We start from the raw sequence: 25811 nt of genomic DNA on the forward strand, positions 1-25811 counted from the left end.
TGATGATAACCTTCATGTCTTTTTCTGATGATTCACATGAACACTGGCTGTGTCTTGGGGTTAGATCAGGGAGAGGGTGAACCAGGCTTCAGTCCAGTCAGATGTGGAGAAAGCATGCTTGGTGTGGTAATATGCATGCTGGGTGTTTTACAGTATTTATGGATGAGTATCCTTGCTGTTTGTGATTAATTTCTGAGGAGCCCCACTCATGCGAATTACACTCTCAATTAGCTTAAACAGAGCACGGAACAGAAGACAGCCTTTCCACAGTGCGAGAGCGAGCATTAAAAATAAACTGACGTGTAGGACGTCTGATTGGCCTGCCTCTAGCTCACTCTGGAATTCAGATGGGTTATACTGGCATAATATGCCACAATGTCCTCTCCTCCTCTCTTTTTTTTACTCTTTCTCTCCTTAGAGCTTCTTTCTCTGCTCTATCTCTTCTCTGAGATGACTGAAAGTGGACCTTTGATGATGCTTTCTTTTGGCCCAGCTGGGCTGGCCCTGCCGACCCCGCTTCTGAAAGCCCATTAGCAGTGAGACAGAACAATTGTGCTGCATTTTACAGCTTATTCTGCACTAAAGCACCTTATAAATAGTGGGTTACAGTGTGTGCGTGTGTACGTGTTGCGAGTGTATGTGTGTTTGTGCGTGCGTGTATGTGTGTGTATGTGTAGACTGTGAGTATGTGTGTGTTCGTGTGTGTGTTTGTGTATGTGTGTGTGTAGAGTGTGGGTGTGAGTGTAAGTGTGTGTGTGTGTGTGTTCACGTATGGGTGTGTGTGTTGTGAGTGTAGGTGCATGTGTGTGTCCGTGTATGTGTGTGTATATGTACAGTGTGAGTGTGTGTGTGTGTGTGTGTGTGGCCAGTGAAGTTGTGGGTGTACATGTCCACACTCTCCTTTCTGCCTTCCTGATGCTTCCATGCATAAATAAAATAACAATAAATCAAATTGGCTTCCCAAGTCCTTGCACACAATGAAGGGGTTTGTGCCTCTGTGTCCATGTTCAATATATAAAAGGAAGTATTCCAGCATGCAACAGTCAACTCGAAACGTCTCCATGACAACGGCTGCGGTCTGAGCCTTAGGTAATGAGGTGTAGGATGCAGGAGAGGGGGTGGAGCCAATGGATGGGCTTGTGAGGGGGGAGGAGCCAGGACGAGGAGCAAGAGAAGGGTGAGGAGCCAGAAGGAGGAGCGGGAGAAGGGGGAGCCAGGGGGAGGAGCAAGAGAGGGAGAGGACCAGGAGGGGGAGCAGGATCTCTGTACACCAGGAGAATGGAGGAGAGAAAGGTGTGAGCTCCTGGAGGATTTATCACTTCGCTTTATCACACGCTCGTTCTGCTAGTTTATCCACAGAGACTTAGAGAAGTGTGTCTATAATAGGACCTGGCAAGTATCAACAGAGCCATAAATACAGAACCTGCCCGCCACAGTAGACACGGCCCATTCAGAAGTGACTGGACGACAGGGATATACTGCACAAGCCACTGCTAAAAGAGCCATTACATCACAGACAGCACCACAGGCCCGGGACTGACAGAAGATCGATACCGCTCTCGGAGCTCTGCGCCGGGTCAGAGAGCGGCCCGCGTCGATGGCCGATGGCGCCGCGATACGCCGCGGAGGGATGGATTTTTTCGAGCCCGCGCTGAAAAATGGCCGGTGACCCTGCCGTTCCCTCAGACGCGGCGAGCTGTCGCCTCCCAACACGGAGACGAAACTACAGGAACCAGCAGCACCCCTCAAAATTCATGCCTGATAGATAAGCACTCGCCCTGAATCTAAAATGGCAGAGTAGATCTCTGCATAAACTATTAGCAGCCTGGTGGTGAATGCAGGTACTCCAGCAGGTAAAGTAACCATAGTCCAGGCAAGAGAACAGGGCGTCATAGCTCAGGAGGTAAGACCGATTTTCTGGCAGTCGGAGGGTTGCCGGTTCAAACCCCGCCCTGGGCGTGTCGAAGTGTCCTTGAGCAAGACACCTAACCCCTAACTGCTCTGGCGACTGAGAGGCATCAATTGTAAAGCGCTTTGGATAAAAGCGCTATATAAATGCAGACCATTTACCAGAACAGGAATGAATAGCACTGCACCTCCTGGATTTTTGCTTTCATCTAAAAAACCAGCAGTCAGTTCAGACCTGGGAAAACTAGGCAATGTCAGTAATCTGTGTAATTTGCTGCTTTAATTGATCAGTTATGGTAAAGGCTGCATAGCAACAACAGATGCACAGATCTGGAGATCTCACGGCGTAAGAGGGAATAGCATGGCTATAGAAAGTTTATTACACGTGGTCCAGAACACTGAACTACCAGAGAAGGAGAGCTTATTGGCTTGTGTCACACTGAGGTTGGTGGCGGTCTCAGATGCAGAGGCCGTTGGACAGGTGACGCCTGACTGCAGAACACACGAGGGCTCACCTGGGGACTGGGGTTTGGGAGAGACCACCGCAAACCTCTTCGGGGATGAGGATGCCGACCGAGAAGCTTCGGGGTCTTTCTGCATCTCCTTCCTTGCGGCTGGAAAAACAATAATCCCATTTTTATCAACAATGAGATCAACAACCCAAGCAACTAACCAACCGAACAGCCAATCAATCAATCAATCAATCAATCAATCGATCGATCAATCGATCAATCGATCAATCGATCAATCATCACACAACTACTGTTCATGTGGAGTGAAAACTCAAATAAAAGACAATAAACAGTACTGTACATGCGGTCTACCACACCCCTCGCCCCCCCCCCCCCCCCCCCCCCCCCCCCCCCCGTGTCGCAGTAGTGGTAGCTCCCAGGAAAAATTGACGTCAATGAGAACCGCTGAGGCGGAAAACGGACTGCATTACAGACAGCCTATCAGACTGAGCCGTAGGCCGGGCGGAGTCCACAACAGCGCAAGTGAAACCTGAGCCCTGAGAGCAAAGGCATAAATAAATAATAAAGAGGAAACTGCCAGTGACACGCTTTCTGATGGGGTATTTTTATCTGTTAGCCACACTGACATAAGAGAGCTATGGGATAGAAACAAAGCCACCACAGGGTCTATCCATAAACCTGCTGTTCCACACACACACACACACGCGTGCATTTCTCTCTCTTTCTATCTCTCTCTCTCACACACACACACACGCATGCACAGACGCATATACGAACACACACACACATACATACACACACACACACACACACACAAACACAAACACACACCTCACATCTCACATGAGTTTCAAATTCAACCGCTCCAAGACGTTGCGATGGAGCTGAAGCTACAGCCTCTGAGTTTAAAAGGAAGGCTGGTAAAGTTAGCGACTTTGTCGGAGCTAATGATCCGCTCCTGTCCCCTCATAATGCGCCGGGTAACACGTGACAGCCTGCGGGGGAGCGTTCCTATCCAGGCCCAGCGTGAGCTCGGGTTTCAGCCACTGCCAGGCCTCTCAAATACCCAGCATTCCTTGCAAGGCTGGGCTGCCTACTGCGCATTACGCCAGCACGTATCAAGGAAGTGCCTCACGATGGGCTGCCTGTTTATAAAGAGCTGCATTCTCTCTCTCTCTGCGAATGGTCTGAATGTTTTATGACAGTAGTACTTGCTATATGGGTGGGGCCCTGCAGGATTAAGTGGTGAAGGGGGGGGGGGGGGGGGGTCTGGTCAGCAGGTGCCCTGTAGGAATGAGCTGGAACTCATGTCACAGATGGGGCACACGTCACTGTTATTGCCGAGGGCAACCACAGCTGCCCCGCCCGTCCGCCGCGCCCTGCCCGGCAGGCTCTTACAGGGGGAGGTGATTGGCTATGTGAGGCTGACTGTGGGTGGAACAGGGACGCCTTACTGCCAACCAAATACCATACAAATTTCAAATACTTTAACACTTTTCGTTCTGGTAAAATTCTAAAGAACACTGCTTGAGATTCCTGAGAAGTTCCAGTAAAACAGAAGAGTAACCAGGATGTACAGTCAGGGGAAAGAAGACTTTATGCTCGATATTTGTTAAAGCAGATGTTGTCCTTGACAGTAATCATTAAAAAATGTACTGGTCTCTAAAGAGTAGTAATAAGTATTTCAAATAAATATTTGAAGCAGGTGTTCTGTACCCAGAAAAATGTCCAGTGTCAGAAGAACGTCATTATTTCTACCAATATTCAGAACAAAGTTCTTTCATATGATCTCACTGTACATTCTGGTTAGTAACATGTTTTAAATTGAATCAAAAATTCTCAGGTCTCTGTGGTCAACTAAAGGACTTAAAATATGTGCTATTCAGTCTTTCACAAATCCATGAGCTGTGGGATTCTGTTCAGAAGCAGAATCTGTTTTACTGTTTTCTACAGCTTTCACTCATCAGGCTAATAGCTTTAAACACCGTGAGCCTGAGCAGGATAACGGCTTCCACACAGCATAGGATGTGTGACGTGTTTGTTGTGTGCAGATTCAGTCCTGGGACGGGTGGAGGGGGTGCTTACCGACAGGGGACCCCCGGGGAGGGGGGAGCAGGGAGCGGCGGGTGGTGGCGGGGGTGCTGGGGCCCCGGGACCCCTCACTGGGCGGGACAGAGGCCCTTTGGAGGGGAACATCCTCACTCCCACTGCTTGGACCTGGACGGGACAAGAGACATGTACAGGTCACACCCAGGTTAAGTGTATGATACAAAATACTTTAACCAGTCAGACAACTGCAAATTATGGTCAAATATTAAAAGAGGCATCTGGAAGTTTCATATGATTGAATGCTTTTGCTTTGTGACATGTTTTTTTCTGAAAATTTTCAGTGATCTTCTTGAGAGTTTTTTTAAAATTTCACAGCCATCTAAAGAGTTTAAAATGTGTCAAATGTGTATGTGACCAAAGTCTGGGGTTCTGTACACCAAGCCAACAAAATCAGACTTAATGGACTACCACTTAATTGATATATCAAAATGAGACTTCAGATACTTAAGGCAATACCCAATAAATATGACCTCTTGACCAGAATTCACTTACAAAGATAAAATGAACAATAACCAGAGTTTTCATCTTACGATTCATCGTATTGTCGTACAGAAGGTAATGAGAGTAATTTCTGCGTTTAGTTTGTCAGTTTAAATAAATGACTGCTATCTCAGAGTCATAATTACCCGCTCAATCTTCCCCGCGCTCATTGCTATCCTGTGTAGAGGAATTCCAGGTTCACCTCACACTTGTCTTGAACTTATGTCATTCCCATTACCATCTCCATCCAACGGCTCATTAGCCGCGACCCGGGTATCTGACTTAGCATATGAATTGTGACACTCTTTAATCAGTGATTTATATTAAAACCTCCTCATTTATTGCACGACAAAAAACCCTGTATGCATTGTATGTACTCAAATCTTCAAGCCACAGTAACGGAAAGCTGAAAAATGACAACAATGGGAACGCCGAGTTTTTGGAAATTGTGATTCGGAAAAGGGAAATTTACAGGGAAAATATTTTCACTTCATGTCTGTTTGTTCTTTGCGTAATAACATACAGACAGTCTGCGCTTCAACCTCGTTGTTTCATTTCAAATTCAGTGTGCTGGAGTACAGAGCCAGAACAACAAATACTGTGTCACCGCATTTACAAACTGTTAATACATTAATACATACTATTAATACATATTACCTTAAATCAGCACGCCAGAGTTTAGCTTGATTGCCCGGGTAATGGCATAGAATGGGGGTGACGCCGCAGTGTCGAACAACATCAAGCAAACAAGTCAGTCAGACTGTATGTGTGTGTTTAACACAAGAGGATTTTCAAAACAGAACAGTCAGGGCTTCATTCTAGACAGAATCGCATCAATGAAAAATATGAAGTGATCCTTCAGATCATGAGGATATGGCAACCCGCTCTATGGGACACAAGAGCTGTACAGACGGCCATACTGTGGGAGGAATAAAGGATTTTTTTTTGCTTTTATTTCAATGTGGGGGTGGGGGTGGAGGAAGGGGGACTGGGTCTCCTGGGAAATCTAGCTTATTGCACTTCTCAAATTTCTCCATTTTTTTTTGTTTCTCTGCTTTGCCTGTCAGCGTGCGATGATGATGATGGTTTCCCAGGCTGGTGGTGATGCTGATGATGGTCTCCCAGGCTGGTGGTGATGATGGAAACGGCTTCACGCGTGACGGCACCGCCGCTGGCGTAGGTCGGTCCGTGTGGGGGGGAGGGGGGGGGGGGGGGGGGGCGCTGAGTAATCCGCACACGAGCGGCAGGATGAGAAGCGGCTGATTGGCTGGGAGAAATGAGGGCTGCCACAAAGGTAACGTTTCCCCTGCCCCCAATAGCACATGAGAGCATTAATGAGCTCGCCAATCCCTCCAATCTAAATCTGCACCCTACGAGGGCCCGCCCCCCCTCGGTTTAAACCCCCCCAGAGATCAAAGAGCTGCTGTGAGCAAGGGATATCACAGGGGCATCACAGGGGCATCACAGGGGTAACACCGGGGCATCACAGGGGTAACACAGGGGTAACACAGGGGCATCACTGGAGCATCACAGGGGTAACACAGGGGTGTCACAGAGGCATCACAGGGGTAAAACAGGGGTAAAACAGGGGCATCACAGAGGCATGTCCCACTTCCTGAGTGTGGAGACTACCACCGCATCCCAAAATACACACTGAGAACAGAACAGGCACCCAGGCCCTGCAGGCAGAGGCGTTAGTGCTCTCCAGCAGCCTGGCTCCCACTGCTAAACTCCACACCTCACTGCATTTGGGTGTCAGAGCCAGAAGCCGGGGCACTTTAAAAAGAATGTCATCGTTAAAATCAGCCTAAATTCTTCCTGCCGTTAAATAAAACATTAAAACTGAAACAGCTTATGCAGCAACAAACCTGTGCCAAGCATTTATTGGAGTTTTTACCCTTTTTGACACCAGCAAACTTCCCGCAGAATACCAAAGACTATTAAACAAACATTTAACTTTAACCGATACTCAGAACTAAATTTCAATATTTGCCACCACCAAAACTGTATCCCAAAGTACTGTATTTCAAATACATATTTTAATCCAGGTTTGTAACATACAACGTGCATCCCTTTGACACCAGTAACCTTTGAGCTGAGTAATAAAGAGTGTAGATAAACATTTATTTTCACCAATATTCAGAACAATCTTGAAGGTTATACAGAGCCAAAGTATTTCCAGGGTGTATTTGACCCAAGTCTGTGATAAAGGACATAGCTCTCCTCACAGATACCAGGCAATGTAATACAATGCAGTGTAATATAATAGGCAAGGAACTGTATTTGTACCCTAAAGGTTGTAGGTTAAGATTCCCAGCTAGGACACTGCGTCCTTGAGCAAGGTATTCAACCTACAATGCTTCAGAAAAATACCCAGCCGTATAAAATGGATGCTATGTAATAAATAAATAAATAAATAAATAAAAAAAGCTTTGTTGTGTAAGTCACGTCTGCTGAATGCTGACTGTAACGTATGCCAGCCCAGTGTCTGCTGGCCCCCGCTCTGCTGTGGAGAGAGCGGCGCAAGGTGTCTCCTGCAGAGCAGTCAGACATGGAAGGAGCGAGGATCAGCTGGGCTCAGCGCTGCGATCCCGTTGAAGCTGGCATGCTGAGCTGAATAAACAGTTCATTAAGGAGCTGGGGGGCAGGACCCAGATGAAGTTACTGTGAGAGTCTGCCCCCCGGTCCCCCCCGTCCCCACCCCGAAAATAAGTGCCCCTGGGCGAGGGTATGACGGATACCTCGGTGTCTGATTTTATTAAAACTGCAGATGGGATTTTTTATTTATTTATTTATTTTTAATCTCACTTGAATAATTCAGATAAATCAGACTGACAATGGAGAGAGGTAAAGCGCGAGAGAGAGAGAGAGAGCGAGAAAGAAAGAAAGGGAGCAAGAGAGACAGAAAACAGTGAAATAGAAGAGAGGGAGTAAGAGAGAAAGATGCACAAAAAAACTGAGAATTATGACTGGAAATATCTTTGTTTCTCCTTCATACTTTCCATTTTCAGTTCATTAACATATTTATAAAGGACATCGAAAGATATCAATCACGTACTGTTACAGAAGCAAGATGATTACACATTCCTATAACAGTGCAAATGAAGAGAAAAATATGACATACTCTATGAGACAGATCACTCCCTGAGATATTATTTTAGTTTTAGTTTATGTTTTCAACTGGCTCAGGGCTCTGTTTCACGAAGCAGGATTACTGAGGTAGCTGGATAACTGCAGAGTAAAACCCAGAACCCTCCCAAATCTGGAACATGGACTGAAGTAAGAAGAGCTGTTCTAGGTTTAACTCGGTTAAAGTGGAGTTATCCGGCTACCTCAGTAATCCTGCGTCGACAAACAGGGCCCAGACAGTTTCTGTGTGATGAAGGATGTTTTAGATATTTACAGGAGTTTTGGAGGGCTTTAACCCCTTCTGTAGCACCCCCTCTTTTTTTAACACAACGCTGCAAACCCGTCCCACAATTTCAAATCGCAACGAATGCAAATAAATTCACTCTGATCCGAATATGGGCCTGTGCGATTCACAGGGCAACGCAGCAGACAGTTTACCAAGAGTTACCTACTCAGCCATTTTTCCATCCAAAAATTTTAACGCTACTCTATTTCACAAGCGGTCCTTCACAAACGACCCGCCGCCCGCGCTTGTAATGAGGAAAATAAAATTCTCCGCTTCACCCCTGACCCCTGTCAGTTTTTAATTCCTGAATAATACCTGACAGTCCCACAGAACTTCCCACTGCCAGAGGAGACCTGATGCATATTCATGAGGCTGCTAATGGGCGCTAATTATGAGAGAGCGAGGGGCAGACATTTCTTTTTGTTATCCTGTCGCCATTAGTAGCGCATTAGCACGTAAGCCTCTCTTTCGCAACGGGCATGCCACAGCCTGTGTGTGTCCTGGGACATTGTTAGCATGCATTAGCGCATGTGTGTGTTCTTCGCAGCGCGGAGGCCGGGAGAGGCGCTGACAGATGCGAGCGTCACGCCCAGCGTGCCGTCGGGGGCAAGACGGACGCGGAACGCGGGCGGGAGCCGCCTTTTCCACCGTCGCACGTCAACGGAAGACGAGTCGCGGCTGACACCACGCCACGGGATGGCGCGGTTCACAGGGAGCTGGAGACAGCCAGGGCAGTTTCTGCCAGCAGGAGACGTGTGTGCGAAAAAGACAGGAGAATGCTGATTTAAAAAATAAAATTATAAAAAAGCTGAAAATGGGAATTTTATCCATGAGGGCGCGGGGGTGGGGTGGGGGGGGGGGGCAGTTATGGATTTTTCCCGGCACAGGGCTTGCGTCCTCCTGCCAGGACGTGACAGCGAATAGGATGGCCCAACAGCAGCCTCAACCCGACGCATGCATTATTCATACGGCCCAATCACCACCTTCCCTGTCTGCAAAATGTTTTTTTTCTCCCAAGGAAAATCTAATAGTGATGACAGCATTCTGAAAAATGCGCCCATTTTGAGCTCACAGCAATGTTATGGCGCTATGTTAAACTGAGTGATCTAAACAATATTACGTTTCGATTCACATAGATTTTAATAACCCTTCTCACCATCCTGTTTCTCTTTTCCTAGTTCGACTGTGAGGGTAAAGGCAACCACACTACGCAGTGAAACTGCCTGGGGCGTGACCCCCCTGACCGGGAGGTGAAAGGTTCTAGACTCCGATCAGCACTCAAAGCCAGTTTTCAGGAAAGGCCATTTCCATTATTCCTCTTTAATTACACTTCTTCTATCATCCTTTCCTCACAAACCACAACACGCACCCTTTGGCGTTTTAGCCATTTTGCTCTACTGCACAAGCGCAAAGTTTGAAGAGCTGTCATCACGATAAAAGTTCTCCCAAACTGTGAGACAACTGTGCCATACGCCCAGCCAAAGCTCATGTGCTGTAAGTAATCCATACGGCTTTACAAAACACCTGGTCTCAGCTCTCCAGTGCTTCTGAATGAGGAACGTACCCAGAGAACAGACACTTACATTGATGAAGATCTTCCTTCCCGTTGGTGGACACCCTCTGGTAGACCAGAGAGACAAGAGGCACAAAATATCCCAGCAGAGTGTACATGGAAGCTTCCGGACCACGTTGCTGTATTGCAGAGGGAGACTCAATTTTCCGGACGCTGGGAACAGTGACCATTATCCACTCGGACGAGCGTAGCTGGCCTGCGCCTTGCGAACACTCCACCAGCCGAGCAGGTGCTTCACTAGCTGGCTGACGCCCCCTCCTCTACCCCCCACTGAGAATCGCTATGGAGCATGGCAACAACCGCCACGGCAACAGCAAACCCTTTTGTGTCTGCAGGTACAAGTTTGCCACCAGATAACAGGAACGGTATCTTATCCCACAATGCACCGGGCTCTTTATTCCACTCACAGTGACGCTGCCGAGGGTTAAAGTTTCACCAGTTTAACCAGGGCTTCATAAATAGAATGGAGCAGAGAGGAGACGCAGGCACAAAAACGGGCTAGGGTGCACACTTGAGGATAGCACCTGTTTTTTTTGGGGGGGCTTTTTTTTTTGGAGGGCGGGACATCAAGTTTGGGGCAAGTGGGCATAGCTTCCAGGCAACAAAAATGCCGGTGGTGGTGTGTGAATGAAATCAAGGCTATAAACACGCTCAGTGGTGGAAGGCCCCGTTCCAGACCTCCCAGCTGTCAGGCCTGGAGAACAAATGGGCAGCCACTCGAGCACAGCTCCGCGGTAACCCCTCATTACTGGGGGGCCCGTCCAACCGGTTACGGGCGCCATGGTGACAGGTTGCTAAGCGCCTTCCAAGCTAAGGTTCAAGGCAAAACAAGGCTGAGGCTTTGTCACCCACAGTGAGTGACACAGGTCTTTCTCCGGGGTGTAACAATGTGACACATCTAACAAATGATATGTCTGCTTTCTTCAGTGTTGTTATCCATTACATTGCATTACATTACAGGTATTTAGCAGACGTTCTTATCCAGAGCGACTTACACAACTTTTTTTTTCTAGGTATTTTTTGTATTTTTGTAGCAAAAGTCACAAATATGTAAATGGTTTCACAAATCTGTAAATGAGGTTTTACAAATATCTAAATGGTTTCACAGATATATAAATGGTTCCACAAATCTGTAAATGGGGTTTCACAAATATAAACAGTTTCACAAATATGGAAATGGGGTTTCACAAATATCTAAACGGTTTCACAAATATGTAAAATCCATGTCACAGTCGTGCTAACGGGCTGATGCTAACATTTTGTTGGGGATGTTCTTTCAACCAATCAGAAGAGTGCATTCGGGATGACATTTTATTGCCGTTCAGTGGTAACATAACATAACAACAAGAACAGGCAATTCAGCCCAACTCCTGACTAAATTGTACCTTGCACTCTTATTACCTACAGACTAGCTAGCACCCACCACCTAAGGAGCAAGCATAGCCAACGCTCAGGTTCTGCTAGTAGAACGAGGGGACATAAATGGAAATCAGCAAAAGGTAAATTCCCTACAGACATTAGGAAGAATGTTTTTTACGCAGAGGGTAGTCAATGTGTAAAACAGTCTGCCAGGTCACGAAGTAGAGGCAGAAACTCTGGGGATTTTCAAGACTAGGCTTGATACCAGAAAGTGTGCCATGGCTGAAGAGCAGTTAGCACTAGCCCCATCACAGATGAAGGAGTGAGAAAAACAGAGTGTACGTGTGTGTGAGAGAGACAGAGAGAATGGAATAAGGAACAATAGCAAAAAGCACCCATTTGTTTAAATGACAAGCTCAGCGCATCACAGATAATGGCCATGTCAGCACTCACCTAGCCACACTAAGGGCTGTGGAAATGCTAATTGATGGGTAAAGGGAGCCTAATGAAGGCCTAGGCCCGCTGTCGGGTAGGTACGGGGGGACTGAGGTGAGATTACACCCTGTCTGAAACAGCCAGCGCACGCGAGACCGACAGCTCAACAATTAACGGAGGAGTCCGCAGGTCTGCCGCCACGATGATGACGACGATGATGCAACCCACTTTATTTTGCGGACTGTTCTAACACACACCATTACCGAAGTGCAGGGTCCCACTAGGGCTCTCAAAGGAGGGGTGGGGGGGGGGTTCTTTCTGAATCTGGCAGCCCAATGGAACACTGCATTATCAGTCCCAGGAAATGTGTCCCAGGGAGGGAGTGGGTATGTACGGTGTGCCTACACCAGCTGTGGATGGGGAGTGCTTCTCTAGCACAATGCTCGCCTGCATTGCCCCAAAGTCAGGATACTGCAACGGTTACAAGCAGACTAGCAGCTAAAAAGTTACATTTTGGAATTGTGGCTCATAGACTTTCTGCTGTCTGGGGACTTAAATACAGTAACGAACACACACACACACACACACATGCACACACACACACACACACACACACACGTACACACACATGCGCACACATACACATGCACACACGCACACGCACACACACACACACATGCACAGTGTTGTTAGGCATCTAATTAAATACCAACTTAAGTGGCTCTCTCTAATTAGAGGAACCCTGTAGCATACACTTTTGTAGGACACAATATTAGATGCAATTGTGCAATTAGTGCCTTGAAAAACATGCGTCGTTCAGCGGGAGCCATCTGTTCACAGGTAGTCATCTCACTCTCAGGCCAGAGATAGACAGCTGCTGTACCTCCACCGTCACAGTGTCCCCGGAGAGCTCTTCCTCCGCCTGATTTCTTCATATATCCCTCTCATCTCTTTCTCTCTAGGCTCCCTCTTTTTTTCTGATTTTCTCTTCCCTCACCCTATCACTCTCTCTCTCTCATCACATGCTGTGTCTCACTCCCTTTCTCTGTTTCTCATTGTTCCCTCTCTATCACTCTTTCATCTCCCTTCTCTTTTCTCTCTCTCTCTAAATGTCTCCATTCCTGACATTTCTTAATGGCTACACACAGGCAACCCACTGTGAGAAAACCAAAATGACGTCTGCGTCGTAATGATATTTTAACAGATATGGAGAGTGCAAATAAGCAGATGTTTTTTAAAGCTTTCATAAGCAGTGCTATGGGACAGCAGGAATCAAACTGCATTGGGACAGACGCACAGCAGAAGATCTGTTTCCAAATCTGCCACATTATTATAGCCACTGTTCTGGAATACACTTGGTGCCAATTCAAATCTAACTTAATACCCACTTCCTCTTTCCATTTCTATACTCTTTCTTTACTTAAGACTACCGCTAAGGTAAAAATAAAGGTGCACTGCCAATGATAATGTTATGGCAAAACACTGATAATATTTTGAAAGAGTCTATGATATGGCCTGTGAACACATATAAAGGCACAGACTGATATGACATTTTGAGCACACATGGACACAAGAGAAAACATGAGGGGGCCGGGGGGGGGGGGGGGCACCTGTTGCAGTGTAGGACCTTGGTCTACCTCATGTCTGAATATGCCCCACACATGCCCACTTGCCCCAGTATGCCCCACACAAGGCTCACATTCTGTTCTGGGGGGAGCAGTGTTGAGAAAATATGTGAAAAAATAAGTCTTATAAAATTCCTTTTAATCTATGCGCTGCCTGGGGGCAAGAAGACTTGAATAGCACTGCACGTCCCAGCGAGACACATCACATCCACAAGGATGTGAGTGAGAAGCTCTGATATGCAAATGCACACTGCAAATATGTGCGCATGCACACACACACACACACACACACACACACCCGCACACGCACACACACACACACACACACACACACACCCGCACACACACACACACACACACACACACACACCCGCACACACACACTCACACACCCGCACACACCCGCACACACACACACACACACACACACACCCGCACACACACACACACACACACACACACACCCGCACACACACACACACACACACTCACACACACACACACACACACACACACACACTCACACACACACACACACACACCCGCACACACACACACACACACACACACACACAGCCGCACACACACACACACACACACACACACACACACACACATCAATACCTTTGCAAATTTGATAGACAAAGAGAAAAACAGATAGATAGACAGATAGATCTGACTAAATGGGCTGTAATCGGATTCAACCATGACAATAATCATAAACCAAAAAGCTCTCCACTTTATCCTGACATCACCACTGTTAAGTATTAATGGCAGTAGTAAATTATATGGCGGAGCTGATTCACTGAGCTGTTCGCCAGAGCTTGTAAATCAACCAGTAATTTTTAAGACACAAAGACCCCATCTGCTGAATTACATAGATATTGGTTTGCATAACTAGACAAAGTCCATTTACACCCTGTATTTACAACTGGATGACAAATCTAGGATTTTGAAAACATCTCCTGTCATAACAACAGATGCAAACAGATGTTGTATCTCTGAGGCAAGACAACTGACCAACTCAAGTGGCATATCCCTTTCTAACACAAGCAGTACAACACAATCACATATGTGCTTCAGAATTTGAACTGAAGCATAGTTGTCTAGATACACTCCTAGCTGAAGACATTAAATCCCTGTTTCTCCCATCAGCACTTATGAAATTGAAAATGAGTATTGCATTTATCTTCACCAATGTTATATTCTAAACCGTCTTCCATCCATCCATTCATTATCTATACCCACACTTATCCTGTGCAGGGTCACGGGGGGTGCTGGAGCCTATCCCAGCAAGGATTGGGTGAGAGGCAGGAATACACCCTGGACAGGCTGCCAATGTATCGCAGGGCAAACACATAATTCACTCACCATTCACTCACACACCTATCTCCAGTTAGCCTAACCTGCATGTCTTTGGACTGTCGGAGTTAACCGAAATATCCGGAAAAAAACCCACGCGGACACAGGGAGAACTCCACACAGACAGGCCCAGGCCAGGATTCAAACCCAGGACCTTCTTACTGTGACCACTGCACCACCGTGCCGCCCCAAAACTTGAAATCTTGACGTCTTAAACTCCGGAACCCCTGTCACCCCAGTGACCCCTCTCAGGGCGTTAAAGGGGCGTGTCTTGCGTGCGGTCACCGGATGCACTTACGCTGCGTAGGCCTGCAGGGGTCGCTGTGGCCGCTGTCGTGGGACTGGTTGCTGGACACGGACGAGACGCTGGCGCTGCGGACGAAGCCGAAAGCGGCCAGGCGGGCGGCGGGCAGGCGGGAGTACCCGGGGGGGCGCAGCCCTGACTGCCCCGGTTTAGGGAGGATCGATCGGGGGCCCGTCTCTGAGCCCATCCTGCCCTGGTCTGCAACGAGGGAAACGGGACACTGATTAGACAGGGACTCCATCTGCACCCAGGCATACAGGTAATAATAATAATAATAATAATAACAAAAACAACAATGATAATAATAATTGCAATTATTATTATTATTATTATTGTTGTTGTTGTTGTTGTTGTTATTAATTTTACCATCATAATCATCATCATTATAAAAAGTCATACTTTACACATCTTTTTACATTTATTAGAAGACTTCTCATTCAGTGACACACAATACATTGCATATAATATGTTATATGAATGCCAAAAAAAATATGGCAATAGACAGTAACACAAAACAAAGTGTCACTGCAAAAATAAATATAAAGCATATACGCGCAAATGCCATTACAAAGGGGAAATATTAATTTGATAAAAGCTATGACTAACTCTGATAGTACAAAATCAGGGATATTGCAAGGGGAGAAAGGGAGAGATGAGTCTGTTTTGATGCAACCAAGATGCAGTCTGAAGAGGTGGTTTTCCACGTTGGGAATATATTCAAACTGATATTCATATTGCAGGAGACAGTAATGCTTTGGAGGCTGTTCCACTCGTATATTAAAATAAGTGAGAATAAACACAGGAGCCCAAAAGCTGCATATTTCTCACACTGAAATAAAGGGCCTGTGTCTCCTTTGAGCATTTCTGACACATACATGCGCCATGTAATATCATAGCATTTTCACAATGTGAATGTGTTGCTAACACATCTACTGTTGCCCTAGGGAATTGCTATAATCTACAGATCCATGGAAAGAACCCTCCTCTTTTGGTACATTCAGCTCTCTGGCTGTCTCACAAATTGCATAACCAATCTCTAATTACAAACCTGAGTATGACATAGTGCACAATTATAAATGACTGAAAAACACAAAAGATCCTCAGCACGAATAGTAACAGCTGGCACATCTAAACAGTAAAGCTCACTCACTAAAAAAGAGAAAAATATCAGTAAATAAATAACAAAATGTTAAACAATTTTCAAATTGCTAGGTCTAGCAATAAACAGGCAATATTTTATTTCAGAAGATCAGGTTATATGGGCGTGTGAATGCCAACTGTGTGATGGATTTACCACTCAGTAGACTGTGCCTAACACAGTTCTGTGGTTAACACAGCCTGACAGTTATGTGGCAAATACAGGTAACACAGTTCTGTGGTCAACACAGCCTGACACAGTTATGTGGCAAATACAGGTAACACAGTTCTGTGGTCAACACAGCCTGACACAGTTATGTGGCAAATACAGGTAACACAGTTCTGTGCCAAACACAGGTCAGTGCCTAAAGCAGGTCCGTGTCTAGCAGAGGCAGTGCTGTTAGTGTGCAGGTTTTTCTGCATTGTGGTGCTGAAGGGACAGCTCCCTGTGTGACACACTAAGGCACAGTGCCCTTGAGAAAGCAGGGAAGCTGGACAGAGCCACACGACAGTGTCAAACACTCAGCATAAAACCAACTCTGACAGAGTACATTTCACTCTTATAGAGTACATTTCCAAACTCTCTTAGTGTGGTACTAAAGCTGAAAACTTTACTACACTTCAGCTGTGCTGTAGTACAGATGTATTATCATAAAATTACTTTTTACCCCAGAGTTCCCCAAACTTTCCCAGCCTGTGACCCCCCTTAAGGAAGAAGTGGATGTTCTGTAACTTACCCCTATACATGTTCAAATATGGAATTATAATCTTAATAAAATGTCACAAAAATTAAAGGTCGAATGGCAAACCCTGAGAGAGGCTTTACTGATAACCAAGAGGGTGCTGAAACAAGAAACCATGATCATGACCTTCATCCAGGCTCCAAACATGCCTATCCCCTGCTTGTGTTACAACACCCCTGAAAAGGTGGTGTCAGTGGTACCTTTTTTTTTATTTTTAAAAAGAACAAACGCACAACAGCATAATTCAGAACAGGCTGACCGAGAATTTAAGGGTTTCATTGGAAAAAGAGTCCGTCGTGCTTGGCTGAACTCAAAGCTCTTGGTATGTAACTGTCTCTACTCCTCTCTTACCCATGTTGTGCCTCCTTTTAAGTTCTCATTGGCAAAGGGCTCCATAAAGTCCCTCTGAAGCACAGCGGTGATCGTGTACTAAACTACTCATGCCTATTGTAACAGGAGTCCACATTAAAATTCACATTAAAATGTGTTGGAAAGAAGTACATTTCCACTCATTTGTCCCTTTGAATGTGCAGAACCATCAGCAGCAGTCCACTGCTGTTGAAAGTATCCCCTGGTGTGGCAGATTGATCCTGTGCAATTGCCTTCCCGTCAGCCAGCACAATCTCACTGCCTCCCCAACACCCTCACCACCTGAGCCTCTACTGAAATTACAATCCAGTGGGGGGGGGAGGGGGGGGGACAAAAAAACTGGCCAGTATATATTGTCACGGCCATTAGAAATCATTCCCCTTTTTAAATTCCAATGGGGAATTCAATAAACATTCGATTTCAGGAGATTCAGTCACAGGCCTCTGCTTTATCTTGATGAAATAACAGATTGTTAGCATTGCACTGTGTATGCGGGGTTTTTGGCATTTTAAGAAATTGAATTTTTCTTCCCCAACATGAGGCAAACATATAATCTGTTTACCGAGAGGGGGGGGGGGGGGGGGGGGGGGGGGGGGGGGGGGGAGACTTCAAAGTGTGAAACAGGCTTTTTTTCCCCCTTCAGGCTAAAAACAGAAACCACTCTGACATTAAATCCCTAATTCTACATGAAGCACATTCAAACTTTTTTTAGTATTCATTATGTAAATGGCTGAACTTCTAATCTTTACTGCAGTCTGTAAACAACATCGGCCTATTTTTATGGGGTACAATAGCATACTGATTTATCAATGGATAAATGGTTTTATCAAATGGATTACCACAAAGGTGGGCAAGGAGGACCCTATCGGTTTCTGGATCCCATGCCAACTTCTGCTCTTAATTATGTAATCAGCCAAATCAATCAATAATTGATATTTTAGCTACGTTTCTTGATAAGTTCATGATTGATGGCTGAAGGCTGTTCCTGTGTCCCAAAATGAAACAGCGTATTGTGGTCTAAGCTCCGGTGACACCAGCATATGTGTATTCAGATAATAACTCATTTGGCCAATGTAATTGGTGACAATGGAAGCCCGCATACCCAATGGCCCAGCAGGAATGGAACTGCGCACCCCTGGACTACAGGGTCCAGCAACAGAGGGTCTGTTCCAACTCTGTGCCATTTCCTGTCATGTAAAGACAACTGGGTCTAACAGTGCCCTAGTCTCACATCTCAAGCAACACCCACAGGACCAAATTACACTCCCTCTACCACTTCTGGGGACGGAGAAAGGGGGTTAAGTGTACAGCAGGCAGACAATGTCAAATAGGTCTCCCAAACAAAAAATTATTCTTCAGACATTGGACAGAAAATGGCACATACTTACTCATGTTGTGGGGATCCAGTGCATGCATTTATAAAACAGTTTCATCAGGGCACAAGCACAAGACAGAATGAGTGCTTCGATTTACTTCAGTGTGAAGTACTATTGTCTTAATCCTTTAAAGGGATATTACACTTTGGTACAACCCAAGTAAAGTACTCTCTTTCATCAACCTATTATGCTCCGTACTTAGTGTGTGTTTTAAAATGATTCATTTCAGCGAGGTCCTGAAAATGAATCGGATTGCATGGGAACCGGAAAACCAAGAGGAACGGTGTTGCCGTTAATGGTCAACAGGGACATCTGATGTTGGTAGTATTCACGCTACGCAAATATAATGGGGTAAGCTCCACAGAATTACATGTATTACCAAAGTGAAATATCCCTTTAAGGTGTGAGACCACGAATGTGTGATTAGAATGTTCTTAACTGAACGATATAATGCCGATGTCACAATCACTACTGGTAACTGAAAGCAATGGAATTCTAGAACACTGACTTTCCAAAAACATTCTAGCGAACCTACTCCACAAAGAGTTAAAAAGGCCACAGGTGTCCAAAGCCAAGTGTAATACATGTGTGCATTAGCAGAAATAATTACACTGTAGATCATGGTAATAGCAGAGGCTTACTTACCTGAGGATGGGGAGGGGGGGGTATGATAACAGAAAAATGGGTATACGGGTGATACTTGAATAATAATGACCACTAAGTCCTCCCTGGACCCTCCATAACCGGACCCTCCATCCCTTTCCCTCCCCAATGAAAATCAATCATATGGGGTCAAATGGGACAGTCCGTTTCCTTTAAAATTTGCGGTGAGCGAAGATGAAGTTTGTCCCTCTCTGAGCTCCTCAGCTTGCCAGATTAGTTTGGGAACGGGAGTTTAGCAGCAGCCTTCCTAACCTGAAGCGATACAGCAGATCGCTGGAAAATGTGTTAAAAAATGCAAGAGGTGGCTAAAATGGAGCGCGGTGCCCATGTGCTTCACATGCTGGAGGTTTCTCTGACGTTTCTGGAGCAGAATAACCCCGCTGCACACGCAAAGGCCTCTTCCCTTTCGCCAACCCACATTCAATTCCCAGAATTTTCATCGGGTCCTCTTATCTCATTCAAATTAGCTCCACCAGGATTTGCAGAGAGCAGAGGGCAAACACGCACAAAGAGAAGACTTCTTCTTTTTTCGATCTTATGCTAGTATAGAAAATGGAGGTTGCAGGTTCAAATGCCCAGAGAGACATTGCTGCTGTACCCATGAGTAACAAACTAATAGCTTCAGTTAAAATATCCTACAGTATGAATCTGTGAGTCTTTAAAAATGCAAGCCACGTCACTCTGGACATGGATGCTTGCTAGGCAGATGAGTAAAGTGATCTAAAAATATAGTAGTAAGTCTGTACAAAGTCTATGGAGCCTAGGCTTGTTGTGCCATTGGCATGGCACAATTTTTATTCAAGGAAGGGTGGAGCCTATAGCTCTTGTCTGAGTCAGCTGTACCTTTTAAGCACATGAACCGGCTGCTGTATGACTCACATACCTGAGGGGTCCTGGTAGCACTGAAGAGGTGGACTGGCCATCGGAGTTGGGTGGCTGAAGGTCATGGCTGACCTCTGACCTGTCACGAGCATCCTGTTCTTGGCTGAGGGCAGCCTGGTGACCGCGCCCAGTCCCAGCTGAGGCCTCAGAACCCGGGGGGAGCGGAACAGACCCGCGGCCTCGTGGGGGCCCATTGGCGGGCCCGTGGGGTCGTCCCGTCCGGGGACCCCAAGTGCGACTGCACCTCCTCTACCCATCTGAAAGTGAGAAAAATGCACTCAAAAGCAATGCTGGAAAAAGGAATCTTCCCTACAAAATGTGTACTTAAAGCCCTGGAGTTCAAGTAGAAAATCAATTGCATGGGCTTCTTGGGACAGAAAGGCTATCGACTTTTGAACAAGCTTACAGACCTAAAAACATAATTGCGTACTTGGGGGGAATATGAAGTTATAGATTTATATGACAGATGTCTCACATGCATTTGTATTTATACAGATATTGAGAGGAGGATACCTGCATGAGAGGGAATTAAATGGTAAATCTTCACATTTTCTTCCCTCACACCACAAGGCCAACCTGATGACTTTAGAATTGCAGTGTTCTATCTACTGGTTGCAAGGACTCACATACACGTACGCACACATTCACAAACACACCCCTCACCTCCTGCAGGTACTTGTCGGTGAGTTCCCCGTAAAAGCTCTCTGACTTCCCGCTCAGATTGTGGGGTACAGCGTGACTGTGGGCTTTGATGCCAGACACCATCAGCGCTGGGGCGTAGTAGCAGGCTTTCTGCATCTCCTGCCGGTACTTATCGTACAGCAGGTTAGCCGCGCTGAGCGCTGGGGCAGCTTTGGGGTGATGCCCCCCAGTTTTGGGGTCTTTGCTGGCCATTGGGCTGGGGTACGGCGATAGCCTGGAAGGGAGTGTGGCGATCTCGTAAGGGGCGTCGGGGGCATGGGGCTTCACCTGAGGGCTCTTGCGTATGTAGGTGATGATTTTGGGGCGCACGTTTTTGGGTTTGGGTGGGTAGTGAGGTGGGGGCGATCTTGTGCTCCTGTTGTCTGGCTCAACTTTGTCCGTTGGCTTTGGGGGGTGCTGGAGGATTGGTTTGGGGATGCCGCTGCTGGGACACACCTTCCCAAGAGATTTGGAGACACCGCTGCCACCTTGAGGAACATCAGGGCACTCCGGATGGGGGGTTCTAGTGGCGGTGGCGGTCTTAGCGGGGGACGATGGGCCTCTCCTCCTCGGTGACCCTGAGGTCTTTGGGGATGGGGGGGTGACAGCCCGCGTGGGACTCCCCCAGGGCTTCCTGGCCAGCTGGTTCCTCTTCTCCAGGGAGGAGGGGCTGGAACTGCGGCCTTGCTCGAAGGAGCCCTGCTTCCTCAGGGGCCTGGGCTCCCCAGGACCTCCCCTGGGGTCTGCCTTCACGGGGTTACTGTTCACGTCAGGCGTCTCTGTGTCCTGGGAGGGTTTCCCGCTCGTCTTGGGACCGGGCTTCTGCGAACCCACTCCTGGAGTAGGGGAAGCCCTGGAGCCCTGAGTCTCCACGTTTGGCCGCACACTCTCTGAGCTGGCCATCGGCCTCACGGTGTCCGGAGGGCAGGGGTGGGGCTTGTTTCCCAGGCCTCCCTGTGTCTCCTCCCCCCGTTTGTGGACCTCCTCGTGGTCTTCCGCAGTCATCTGAGGGTATCCTTTGTGGTCACTCCGCTCTGCATGGCTCTGGCATTTCCCCGCTCCGTTAGTCAGTGAACCCAACCCATCCAGCGATGGGCTTCTCCTCATCCTTGGTTCCACCTGTCCCGATCGCGCTTCTGAGCTTCCGAGTTCCCGTGGCAATACAGCCGAGTTCAGATTCACGTCGATGCTGCTGGACTGGGAGGCGCTTCTTCCAGAATTACCCAGGGGGCCTTCGTTATCCTGAAGAACGCTGCACCTCACCGAAACGTTGGGGACGGACTGGGAGGCCAGGGTAAAGTCCTCAGAGATAGTCCGAGATGGAGCGGATGGGGCGGGGCAGGGATCGGCCATTTTGGCCCGGCCTGTGCTGTCTAGAGCACTGGCCAGACTGCCGCCCAGGCTGGACATGGTGGAGAGGCAGGAGACGAAGACGTCGTTCTCCGAGCTGAACTCGGCCTTGGTGAGGCGCGCGGCTCTCTCCTGGCTCTTCGCCGACAATGAGACAGTGGACTCTGGGTCCTGCCCTCCTCGTCTCACCTCCCTCCCCACGTCCTCGTAGCTTTCATCTTTATTTGTCGTCATTGCCATTGTGGGGGCAGAGCTATGAGGCATGGGCCGCTCATCCAGAAACCGCCCACCTCCAGACACTGACTCTGCCCCTCTCCCGTACTCCTCCTCCTCCTCCTCCTCCTCCTCCACCAGGTAGGCCTCAAGCTCCTGGCACTCCAGCATCTCAAACTCCTCCAGGTCCGGGTCGTCGCACTGAGAGTCTGTCCCCCAGATTATGACCTTGTCCTGCTCCTCGCTCTGGGACACCAGAGGGGGTGGCGCTCCCACGTCCCCCGTCCCGCCCACGTCCTGGATCTCATTGGCGTTGGTGTCGGCGTCTACCTCGGGAACACACAGACTCTGCTTGTTGTTATTCTTGATCTCGCCCTGGTTGTCATGGCAGCCAGGGTGGACTGGCCCACCAGGCTGCCCCTGGGAACTCATGTCCTGAAGTTCACAGGCTCTCAGAGGGTCTCTGTCACCCTCAAACCCATGAAAAGAAGCCTTTATCCTTGGAGGCGGGGTGGGATACGTCTTACCACTATTTCAGCCTTAAGATATGAGCCCGGAATCTAACTTCACATCGTTCTCTCAGGGAGGTCCTTATCACATGACATCACTGGCTTATGAAAGGAAAGGAGGCTGCAGACCCTGGGAGGAAGAGCATCAAGACAGTCCGCACCTGCAAAGAAAAGGAGCAAAACTTAATAATGGTATTTTTTCATGTCATAAACCATTTTTTAATAAGTAACCATATTATTTCTTTCAGAATTATAGTCCAGATCACAGGTACTCATAAGTGGTCATCAAATCCAAGTCCAACCCTGGTTTCATTTACTCCCATTTACTCAATTACTGCTACCGATTGGCCAGTCTTCACACTCGATCCTCAGGTAAAGGGAAGGTGGAAAACCAGCAGCTCTTTGCCCTCAGGGACCATGATTTGAGTGGCAGGAAAGGTGCACACAGCATTACTTTGTGTCAGCAGTGTATCTCTGCTTCAAACAGGTTGAATGCGCTTTCACACAGAAAATCTCAAACTGGATTGTATATTTCTGTCTGTAAATCTTGGTACAAATCCATCTCTTCATCATGCTTTGTACTTACCACCAAAACTGAAAACTAAACATTAGCTATGTACCTCAAAGAAGTGTTAAGCTCTTCTTTTATATCTGTGACCCCCTGGTCTAGAAATCTAGGTTACTGCTGCTATCAGTGCACTGGAGAAGAAGAAGAAAAAGATTTCTACATCATGATTGAGAATGTTCACAGCATTCCTTCCTGTTGCCCTGACTCCTCTTTCAAAGGAGGAGGAAGCAAATGAAAGATTCTCTTCATCTCAAATAAAAAGAGTGTAATTTGAACCACAGGGACCAACGATGAATCACAAGCCACCATCCCCCCAGGGAGAGAAACTCATCCCTCAGTCCAACATATTGCCATGGGGAAAATAAAACATCTTTAACCACAGGAAACATCATACATTTTCCACCCTTTCTACTGATTGGTGATGCTTTTTTCCCCCACCCCAGCACAGCTTCTATAAGGACTGTTGTGTCATAGGCCTGGAGGTCCACATGTGCAGCCTGTCTCTTCAGACGTTAGGAAGCTGGGGAAAGATGGTAGGAAGCTGGGGAAACACAGCGAGTGGCTGGGCAAAATCAATCTTCTCTAGATATCCTTAAGCTGTGCGCCAGCATTTTTTTATTTATTCCTGACTGGCTAAATCGTGCAATGCAGATTGTTCTCATTTATCTGATCAGATGCTAAATGCCAGAATACAGTTATAATGGAAATTGAAATCTAGTTTTAATTGTTTTCACTACGAGGAAGCTTCTCCTCTCTTTAATTATAAATTTAAAAAAGATTAAGGAAAGCAATCATTAAAAATGATGATCCATGCGTATTATATTGGAAGAATACAAACTGCAGCCGAGAGAGAGAGAGAGAGAGAGAATAAATAATCAAGGATGAAGGATAAAGAGAGAGGGATAAAGAAACTAATAGAATAATTTATTTGTATTGTACGACATGAAATGGTTTTGAAGGCAGCTTTTTGTGTTGTCATGGCACGTTGGCCTTGAATCTGACGGGACCCCCCTTTCTTCAGTGCTCTTAAGCAGAGTGTCACATCACCGTAGGAAGCCATCATCTTCAAGAGTCTCACAGCGCAAATGATCAAATGGGTCTGCGTGTGCTATGTTTGTGCTGATCGATCACAGCTGCTAAGGATTTGTTTGTTTGACAGCTGGATCCAAATCATTTACACACCGAGAGGGTGCATCAATACCTGATTTTTTCAGCCCACAGAAAAATGCTGTTAAGTACAATAGATTAGAGATGATTAATTACAACAAACCACACCTAGCTTCCTCAAAGACTAAATCAGTACACTGTTCACACAAGGGGCAAGACAGAACAAAGCCTTTCCAATGCTGAACACAGGTCATAAACTAACAAAGCTAAGAGACCTAAATCAAGGTCAAGTTCAGTTTTATTGTCGTATGCAACAGTTATGCACAGCGCAACCAATGCAATGAATTTTTTTCTTGGGCTTGCTCTCAACAATGAATGAGCACAAGCATGATGTAAGACATGCACAGTCTTCTGAAACCAGTCTTGCTGTGTGAACAGAGCATACATATTTCATTTTAAGACCAGGTTGCTCCACCCCAGCCAGAGCTGCTTTACTGAGTCCCTGAATACCGAACACCCCCCATAAAAAAATGGTCCAGATAAAACAGAGAAGCTGAGCATCCCAATATCTGTCCCACAATGCATCACCCGCACTCTATTCCCAGCCTCACACCATAGATATAATACTCATCCACACACTGTGGCCGGGAAGAACAGCTTCTCCGTCATGTTGGTTAAGTTTGAATGTAGAAACATGTCATTTGTGTCTGGGAATGCAAAGTAGATTAAATATTTCTGTTTCATTTCAAATGTCTTTTTGCTGTGTAGTGACTGAACATGATTATTATTGTCATTTCTTTACAGATTCATTGTCTGACACATACAGTGTCATTAACATTCTACAAATAGTTTGTTTTTTATTAGCTGTCTTTCTGTTTTTGCGTACAAGGCAATGGTCAGCTTTGTATACAGTGTTGTCAATTTTTTCTCATGGAAAGTAGCTGACGCTTTCTCAAAAACTTGCTAGAAGTTGTTTGAAGATGTCATACACAAGTAGCATATTTATAATGTCATAAAACACGATATATGAAGGAGGGAGATTAACCACATTGTTTTATTTTATTTCATATCTTCCAAGGTGTGTTATTTCATATATTATGGGATTTGTTATTTTATATATAATAAGGTGTGTTATTTTTAGTGCATATCAGTCACTGTAGTCTTTCATCA

The 25811-nt window shown here is 46.6% G+C and overlaps 1 protein-coding gene across 3 annotated transcripts in view; it reads right to left on the bottom strand.

Annotated features, from left to right (window-relative positions):
• mtus2b (microtubule associated tumor suppressor candidate 2b) overlaps window positions 1-25811 on the bottom strand; it is a 65416-nt gene that overhangs the window by 15871 nt on the left and 23734 nt on the right. For 2 of the 3 annotated variants that reach the window (XM_035385095.1, XM_035385096.1), the window contains exons 2-6: window positions 20877-23127; window positions 20215-20470; window positions 15038-15241; window positions 4467-4598; window positions 2424-2522 (exon numbers count right to left, since the gene is read on the bottom strand). In XM_035385095.1, the coding sequence (XP_035240986.1) occupies window positions 2424-2522; window positions 4467-4598; window positions 15038-15241; window positions 20215-20470; window positions 20877-22889 (2704 nt within the window). In that variant the 5' untranslated portion in view covers window positions 22890-23127. Of the gene's footprint in view, window positions 1-2423; window positions 2523-4466; window positions 4599-9968; window positions 10258-15037; window positions 15242-20214; window positions 20471-20876; window positions 23128-25811 lie in introns of those variants that run through there. The other variant, XM_035385098.1, reaches the window with a different exon arrangement.

Source organism: Anguilla anguilla, chromosome 12, assembly GCF_013347855.1.
Source record: "Anguilla anguilla isolate fAngAng1 chromosome 12, fAngAng1.pri, whole genome shotgun sequence".
Classification (NCBI taxonomy): Eukaryota; Metazoa; Chordata; class Actinopteri; order Anguilliformes; family Anguillidae; genus Anguilla; species Anguilla anguilla.